The sequence below is a fragment of the Nelumbo lutea genome, chromosome 4, assembly GCF_056320005.1.
Source record: "Nelumbo lutea isolate HS-2025 chromosome 4, American lotus-T2T, whole genome shotgun sequence".
Taxonomy (NCBI): domain Eukaryota; kingdom Viridiplantae; phylum Streptophyta; class Magnoliopsida; order Proteales; family Nelumbonaceae; genus Nelumbo; species Nelumbo lutea.
The window spans coordinates 7,431,183-7,440,527 of NC_142687.1; the positions used below are offsets into that span (position 1 = coordinate 7,431,183).

The window sequence follows — 9,345 nt, forward strand, 5'->3', positions numbered from 1 at the left end:
AAAAAAAACAATTAATGTGGGCGTTCTTGGTTTTCACTAAATATTGCTTATAGGTTGCCCATGTTAAACCCACCATACAAAGCCATCCAAAACAGACAGCAATGCTGTTCATTCCTCTCAGTTGAATAGATATGTAAACAAAACTGACATTTCACTTCTTGCATGCAAATACATTCCTCTCAGTTGAATATTACAAAAGAGATAAATTAAGGGTATTGGTATATTTGATCACGGAAGTTCCAAAATCAAAACTATTTTAAGCGATCGATTGGCCCTCGTCTATATTGAGCCCCTGGTTGCTTGTTCCGCTTCCGAAGGACTTCTGACTGAATATCGGGATCAATCTACTTTTCGACCTTGGAACTGATCCGTTAGTTGATTGACTTCCGCCATTCTTTTTGGCAAGTTCTTCAGATAGAGCACTCACAAGGCTGTCAAAGCGTCGCCTGTAGGTTGGATACCTAGAGATTGATTTGGTAATCCCTTGGAGCCTTCTCATGAAAAGAATAAAATAAACATAAAAAAAGAATCTGAAATGTTACAAAGCTTTCTTGAAAAAAAGTCTATACTTACCTTCGGGCAAATGCACCAAGTTCAGCCTTTTCGAGTTCAGATTCAGGCGGCGTCCCCAAATTAGAACTCTTCAGTCTATCAGGATTTCCACCAAGTAGAACCAATTTGCAGAGGTAATTCTCTTCAGCTTCTGTAAGGTTCTTAGCTTTGATCTGATCTTTCAATATCAGTAAGGGGTTAAGGAACCAATCAAAGAAGACATCTTTTGGTCTATTTGTAGTAGTTATTTCAGTCTCGTTATTGCCTGTATTAAGTAAAATGGTCGTGTCAGAAATGATACCTTCTATGTATTTGTAGTCATTCAGAGAATAAGAGTATATTACAATGTTTTTTTTTTTTGGCTCGGCAGAATATATTACAATGTGAGGACTACTTTAATGCCATCTAAACAATATGACAATATACCGCCCCACAGACTAGAGAACCATACCTAATAGTAAATAGTATCCCAGATTTCATTAGTGTAACTGTGTAAGTATATTAGTTTTCCTAAATTTTTATATTAGATTCACTGAAAGAGCAGATCTGTTCAGGGTCACCATAGTTACATTCAACATCACCTTTTCTTTTCCTTTACAGGGCATTTGGAAGTCCCCTCCAATGAACTGCATTCATTTGATCTGTTCATTGTATTTGAGGCGACAAAAATTGATCCAAAATGGAGTCCCTTCAGGAATATCAACTAATATTAACATATGTAAGTTATTTCATCTAATATGAAATCCTTACAAATTCCTCTCAACCACTGTTATTTCACTACATTTTCCATCTTCATGCACCATGTACTCCCAACTTTCTTGTTATTATGCATCTTGCCTGCATTTCAATCTTTTTCTCACAAGACTCTGGCTCATCATGTGAATAATGAGTGAACGACCATGTAACATAATATATTTAGACCATCGTATACTTTCTTTGTTGTTTCCTACTTTCGTATATAATATTTGTCCTATTATAGATTAATCATGTGCAGAATCTCATTTCCAGCAATCATTTCCTTTTCCATGCATATTTCATTATTTCCCATGCCTACATATATTATTTCTTTACTTTATCAACTGAATTTTATCCTCCTTTTCTTTTCAGTAGTCATCATCCAGGTACATCAATGTCTAGTTTGAATCAACTACCCTGATTTTAAATTTTAAAATTAATTCTCATCACTGAAATAGGTCCACCAATAAGTCAAGTTCTAGAAGCCGCATACTTCTCTTGAAGACTTCCCAAGATGGTGGTTTGGCACAACCCTTAAAGATCTTTAAAATGAGTCTGAGGGCCTTAAATCTAGTCTTTATGAGAAATTCCTATAATTCCTTCACTATACAAAGTACCTAGGTCATTTATGTCAGAATGCACTTTTAGTTAAAAGGCAGGTTTTGCAAAACTCAAGGCTTTGTAATGCACCACATTTCTTTAATAAACTAAGATTTTCTATCCTCCCTATTCTGAACATTTTTTTTTCAGCTCAGGTACATAAAAATAGAAAAGAAGAGACTTCCACTTACTTAGCAATATACCGTCTGAGTTAGCCCTGGCAGAGCGTAAAAGTGCTTGAAGGATGCAATAAGCTGGAAGGCCAATGCTAATCACACTGCTCCTGCCCGTGCTAGATTTAGAGCCTTCTATATCTTCAGGCATTATCAGTCCTTCAACAACCAGAATCTCCCCATGTTGTGCACACTCCTTAAATAAGCCATCTAATAACTACATTTATACAGTTTTAGTTAATGTGTCACAATAAAATGGCATTTTCTGTATCTTGGAAAACTTCTAATACCAATCAATTTTTTTTTTCTTTTTCTTTATCTTTTTCCTTTTATCGGTGGGTGGACTTGGAGTAGGTAGCATGATCATGGGCCAGGACCGCCAGGCAGGGCTTTGGGCCTATCTCATTAAAATATTATATTTAATATATATATATATATATATTAAATACTTTATATTGTTAAAATACTAGATAAAATAAATATGTTGCAGGCCTGGCCAGGCTAGAAATGATCACCCCTAGAAGTAGCCCAGAACTGAGGGGGAAAAGGCTGCTGAGCTGCAGGTTCTGTATGGCAGCCATCAGAGTCATGCATGCCACTCAGCAGCTTTTTCTCATGCATTACATTAGGAAGTAGCTTATCTGCAGCAATTATCTTAGTTCCTCCCTCTAGGGATGTCAATTGGTTGCGTTAAGTGGAAAAACCCACACCTTGATGGCTTAAGGTTGAAGTCAACCCACACGAAACTTAATCTGTTGACATAATAGCATTGAAACATTTGTAAATATAGCCTTCACTGAGTACAATGGTACTATTTGTGGGATGGGGTAGGTTGGGTTCGGTATCCTATTTTATTGTGTTAGGTTCATGTTCAGGTTGGGCAGGAACAATGCTGGACCCAAACTGTTGAAATCCCTATTCTCCATTACCCCAAAAAAAAAAGAACCACTATTCCCATCACATGAAACAAGTAACTTGTATAAGATAAACTAAATACAACTGAATTGTGAACCAAGTGAATCAGATGAGCTAATCTATCATGCATCTAAGAACAATATACCTCAACTGGCTTCAACTCATTAATTGCATACTTGAGAGAAACTGAGCGGGAGGGAGGATTGCGGAAAGAATTAGGCCTTGAGAAAGAAGTGGCTCGAGAGCTGGTACGTGACAAGGTCCCTTCCCTGCGGTACCCAAGTCTGATAATTTGGGAAGTATATCATCAAATTAAGCATGTCCAACATAATTGACAAGTAATGACGCTAAGTATTGAAGTGAAACACCAACAGCACCTAGGAAAGCAGGAGCACTCAGGCATGTCAAGCACATCATTGCTGTACTCATCAAAAATGGACAAGGAAGAGATGATATAGCAAAGGCCCAACTGAATGGATGACTCCTGTAATAAAAAAAACCACAAAATCAAATTCTAGAGTAGTTTGCAGTCAATTCCAAAGTTAAGGTGAACACCAAATGAAAACAAACAAAGATTATCACAAATGCAGGAATAGTCAGTTGAAAGTATTTATAATGTGATTTTAGGGATTCAGTAGGAACTATCAAAAGTTCATAATTTTTAAATAGACCACATGGGGTTTTTAAACCTCAATCATGCAGAAGAGTTCTGAATAAGCCACCTAAAGCTGCTTTTACCTTACCCAACAAAACAGCTCAATTTTGCTGATATGGGTAAGTGCATAGATAAATCAAATGCCCCAGATTGGGTTTTTCACCAATTCTAAGCCAAAATACTACAAGTCCTTATGGACCACAAATGCCAAATGCAGTCCCAGTCTTTTCTTGATGCCCAAGTTTCACTTGTCAAGATATGCCCAAATGCATTTAGTAACCTCAGATAGTTTTTAACTAAATACCCCACAAGCCCAGATCACATGATCAGAATGTAATTTGAGAGAGTTTTGCCCAAAATACAACCAGCCAACAAGTTTATCAGGGGAACTCTAAAGCTTTTGTTTATTTGAGTTTCAAATTCAGAATCTTGTATGATATAGGATTTATTTATGTTCTTATTATCTTTTACTTTTTTTTCTTTGCTTTGTTTGTTAGATCTTGGACTGCAATATTTAATATACTTTAGGTTCAATTTGGAAGGAGTACAACTGCAAATATGAAGAGTGCAAAACTTTGTTTTTATTATTTTGTATCTATTTGTACTATACATATTTCTATCTGTACTCTTTCTAAACTGAGCCTTAGTGAGAAATTGTTTACCGAAGTGTTCACCCAAAGAATGGCATGGTACTGGCCTTCTTGAAGGTATGTTTCTAATTTTGACAAGAGAAGTATGATCCTTGGACCAGTTCTTTCTACACTATATCCTATTATTAACCTTTAATAGCAGTCAAGATCCCCAACATTTTATTGTTGATCGGTGTTCTTGGGCCAAATATGATTTTTCAGTGTCAATTGAAATCCAATCTAAATATTTCTGGAATACCTGGATAATCTTCCACAACATCTAGATAATTTCCATGCACCAGTCAACCTGAAAACCACAAGTTATAGGTATTTCTTTTGATTTTTTTCTTCTAGTATTACTGTTTTTTATCAGCAGATTCACTAACAGAGTTTATTAATGAAATTTAAAGAAACCTCAACATACCAACATAACTGACATGGAAGGAGATCAAGGAACATACTCAAAATAACAGCCTAGACTGTTTTGTAGTTGAAAAATCATCTAAAACAATCATATGAAATACAAATTCTGATGTTCCCCTGAACCAGCTTGATACTAGTCCTAATGGTGTAGTTACCGAAGACTGAAGATCCCTATTTCTGTTAGATCCTCAGCACAAGGATACCTAGCCCAAACAAACCCTTAATGCCCAAATGCCCATGGATATAAAATTCTTCTATTTTTTTGTTAATTCTTAATAACTTCAGGGCCACAATTATAGGATGCCTACCCTGTCCTACATCAATTTACCATTGCATTCTAGAGTAACTTACTAAACAGAAATTATAAATAAATAAAGCAAGGCCACTTAAGTATTGGACATTACAAATATATCTCAGAATTGGTTAGTCTTTAAGAAATTTATCAGGAAATAACTAATTGGACATTTTTATCTAACCTGGTAAACAATAACAGCTGCATATGCACCTAGAAAGATACTTGATACCATCGATCCTAAAACAGCGCCAATAACTGCCAATGGCCACAGTAAGATTGCAAGTCCAGCAAAAGGTACACATATAGTCTCCAAGAATGGGCCTTCACGACCTATAAGATCATGAAACAATCGATGCCATCCTTTGAAAAGCATGTAAGGGCTCTTGTATAGGGCAATAAGTGTGACCACTGGTAGGTCGACCATAAAACCAAAAATTCCAGCTAAAAGAGCACCTGGAAGAAGAAGCAATCTGCAAAATGGTAAAGGGCATATTCCGGTAAGATAAACATCATATAAGAAAAATAGATCATGATAATGACTGTCTGTTTTCTCATTGTATAGTTCCTCGCTGTACATGAGCTATACTTGTACATGTTTTGCAATACTTATAAATCATGGAAAAACTCAAACACGTATTTGGCATGCTAGTAGATCACATGGATGGGATCAATAAACAAATTAGAGTTAACATGATACAGGAACATAGAATCAGATAAAACAGATGGGCCTAATCCCTTGCATGTATAGCAAATTATCCACAAGTTTGTGGAGGATGGTGTCTTTCCATCCTCCTCTCAGCACCTGGAGGGTGTCTTCTGAATGCCCCATCTACATCATAATACTTGTGTAATGGGCTCCATGTTACATGGATACATGTACAAGTGTCAGAATCTAGCACGCATAAAAGGTGTCAGATTCTAAGAGCCAGGAAAAAAATATGATTCAGGTACTTAAGGATTATATTTAATGATAGTGTTTGCTTTTCATACTATATTTTTATTTTATATAAATAATGGGGGAATTGGTTGTTCAATTTAGAAGCATTAATCAATAAAAACCATAAACAATTAAAACAATTTATAACTAAAAATACTGAATTATCAAGTAATCCTACTTCATAATTCATTCTCAAAGTTTAGCCTAGGAGTTAGAGGTTTTTTAGTTGCATACCATAGTCTGTTAAAAGAGAAGACTCATTTAAGTATTTTGTCAATGATTCAGTGTGCATATTTCTCACCATGCAATTCATCCGTGGTCTTAGAGAGCCCATGAAAAAAGGATGGACCTAAAAGGATGATATGGAGTGCCATTAATTCTTTTTTATCAGGAGTGTCGTCAATCTGCCCAATTGAGCTAAGTAATGAACTGCCAAAAAGGGCCTTTCTTGAGAGTTACACTCCATATTCTATCTTTTTATAGACTCCTAGATTTGGACATGGTGACAGATGGTAAAATAGGTGCAAATAACTTATAAATGTGTAAAAAGTAGTACATGTGTGTGTGTGCGTGCAAATGTGCAAGAGAAAAAGAGGGGGGCGGGAGTGCCTATGTTTGTGATGTACTTTAACTTGATTTCCAGCTGAAATGAGTTTTATATATGTACAGTTACATGCTTCTTTATTTTACTTTTTTTTGAAAAGCAGAGTTACTGTTAAATGCTAGATTCATTTTGCAAACTCCAATTTTTTCATCATACAGATTGAATTTTATATGATCAGCTACATGAAATAGAATAACGGAAAGTTTCAAGAAATAAAAACACGAGACCTGATCTCATGAGGTTTCCCATCTGAAGGTTCTTGAAGGCGGAGGTCATCCGTAACTGAGAAGTAGGAGTGGAAACAAACATCGGTAAAATCCCTAACCACAGTAAAGCTCCCTTTTACAGTGCTCCATGTTCCATCCTATAAATGTAATAAAATAAGAAGTTTCTATAAGGGAATGAAACTAAAAAAGTAAGCAATGATTACTCAACACAACTAATCTTCTCAACATACAACTATACAGTGGACAAACTCATCTGTTTTCCCTTCTCCAACGGCTTCAAACGTAGCAGTCAGTGGTCCTAGAAAACCATAGCCTGCACCTGCTAGGATACTCCCCAAAATGCCAACTAATGGCCACAAAATTAAGAGAACAGAAACACATGCACAAAGGATGAGCTTCAAAACTGGGCCTAGTTTTTTGGATCTGCCTTAAGGAGAACACAGTGAATCAGTTATAGTGAGAAAGAATGCAACTACAACATAGAAAAGGCAAACAGGCAAATCATTGTCATCATTATCTAAGCCTTGTTCCAACTATATGGGGTTGGCTACATGAATCCTGATTCGCCATTCTGTTCTGTTCAGTGTCATATCAATTGGTAAATTATGGGCTCATGAACAGGCAAATAAAGGTGATAAAAAAATTAGGTCAACTGAAGTACCTTGCAATGCTGTAATATGTCCAGATACTATGCACTGGCCAAAGGCCCAAAATGACTGTGGAGTTCCCAATTGTAATGATAAGGCAAATCAGGGGGCAGAAAATGGCACCTGTGGAAAAAATTCACTAAATTCTTTTTCTTCCTTCCTCTATTGACAAATTAAGCCTTTGGCAGAACCAGTATTCACCTTATTTCTAAATTATAAGAAAAGATTCAAAACAGTCCAGTCATAAATCTGCAGTTCTGCACGTATTCTTAGATACACGACAACTACAAAACCAAGTCCTCATACTTCGAAAGTTCGAATAGATGATACAGGACTAGCAAAATTATAATCAACAAGGCAGAAGTCTAAGGTGAAGCAAAGTATCTAAGGATTAGAGAAAAGGATATAATAACTAAGAGTCCAATGTCACAAAGCTATATTCCGTTTTCGTATAATGTGGCAAGAGATGAATTTCAGTTTTAAGAGAAACAGAATGAAAGGTGAAAACGAAATGAATTTCAGCTTTAGAGAATAAGGATATAATAACTAAGACTCCGATGTCAAAAGGCTATATTCCGTTTTCGTATAATGTGACAAGAAATGAATTTCAGTTTTAAGAGAAACAGAATGAAAGGAGAAAACGAGATGGAAAAACACAGTTTCTATCACGAGAAGAAAACTGCTACTCTTCTCTGAAATCTTTGAAAATATAAACAAGTTTGAAGTAAGAAAGAGGGAAAATAAGATGGAAAATATTTAAAAACCAAGAGCTCAACTAGCTTTCTAGCTTCACACATTCAAGTAAAATATTGAAAGTTTCTCCAGAGATTGCATTTTCTTCAAATACAACATGGAATATAAATAAGAAGAAGATTAAGGACAAAAAATGTCGAATAAGGAGAAAAAAATGTCGAATCATTTCCAGCAGGAAAACAAATTGTTATGTTCCTCCAAAACCCTTTTAATGTAAAAGCAAAATTTACGTACCCAAGATCTGAAAAGTAAAAGAAATAATTGCAGGCAATAAAACAAGAAATGGAGGAAAAACTAATTACGAAAACAAAACTGTGAAAAAACAGTAAATGGATGATGAGAAGAGACTAACCTTTAATGATGCCAAGGAGAAGAAGGCCAACGAAGAAGGGCAAAAAGTGGAGAAATCTCCATAAGGAAGCCCAAAACCCCTTAGGAGGCTCCATCTCACCTCGCCTAGATTTCAAATGTCACTTCAAATCCATCTTCGGATCAGCTCATGTTCTGACACAAAACACAGAGACTTCCAACTTTAACGAAGAACACGTGACACCTCGGAACATTCCCTAAACCCAACATCGACAACTTGGCAAAAATCTCTGTTTTGCAGTCTCAGTCATTCTTCTGAGATCGAAGACGCCAGAAAAGTAAAAGGAAGCGAATAAAGAAAAAGGATGAAAACCCACTAAAATTGTTTAGAATTGAGTGATAGACGGTTAGTTAACCGTCGTAGAGGTGATAAGGATTGCAGATTATATGAACCGCTTAAAAGGAAAAAGAGAAACCCAGAGAGGAGTCGGGCTGATAAAACATAAAATTGATGGTTACTGGGTTCTTAGCTTACAATCAAACCCAAAATTAAAATAATTAAAAGAGTAACGTATAAAAGGTGGATAAGCCACCAACAGAAACGGTGACTGAAAGCAAGTATATAGATGGATAAGCCGGCAAGCCGCGACGTCACACACTGTGAAAGCATAAGAGTCCAGCCGTACATGGAACCATGTATTTAGCTTTAGCATACATAAAGAGTAAAGACGTTTCCGATGTGCATTCCATTGAGCAGAGTTTTTGGTCAAATCCCACTATAACCAATATAACCCAGAGTTGGGGGGTTGTGGGTTTGGGGGACGGGCTAGCCCCCCGCTGTCAAGATCCATGAAGTATAAAACAAGATTCAAATCTCGATATGTCGGGCAT

At 36.2% G+C, this 9,345-nt stretch overlaps 1 protein-coding gene and 1 long non-coding RNA gene across 7 annotated transcripts; one reads left to right on the forward strand and one right to left on the reverse strand.

Moving 5' to 3' along the window:
• Positions 1–121: 121 nt before the first annotated feature.
• LOC148853670 (putative membrane protein At3g27390) lies at positions 122–9,345 on the reverse strand. 5 transcript variants are annotated; one of them, XM_088985406.1, is made up of 10 exons: positions 8,498–9,345; positions 7,407–7,515; positions 6,976–7,168; positions 6,746–6,882; positions 5,159–5,447; positions 3,353–3,459; positions 3,121–3,259; positions 2,079–2,277; positions 574–817; positions 122–491 (listed from the first exon to the last, which is right to left on the reverse strand). In XM_088985406.1, the coding sequence occupies exons 1-10, from the start codon at positions 8,589–8,591 to the stop codon at positions 257–259; spliced, it is 1,746 nt and encodes a 581-aa protein (XP_088841532.1). In that variant the 5' UTR covers positions 8,592–9,345; the 3' UTR covers positions 122–256. The 5 variants fall into 5 exon arrangements, with proteins under 5 accessions (XP_088841532.1, XP_088841536.1, XP_088841534.1 ...); XM_088985410.1 differs by having other exon boundaries at positions 122–446; positions 8,498–9,274; XM_088985408.1 differs by having other exon boundaries at positions 122–461; positions 8,498–9,274.
• LOC148853671 (uncharacterized) lies at positions 1,151–6,836 on the forward strand. 2 transcript variants are annotated; one of them, XR_016113103.1, is made up of 2 exons: positions 1,151–1,270; positions 6,677–6,836. It is a non-coding gene; the product is annotated as an uncharacterized LOC148853671 (long non-coding RNA). The 2 variants fall into 2 exon arrangements; XR_016113104.1 differs by lacking the exon at positions 6,677–6,836 and adding an exon at positions 2,038–2,374.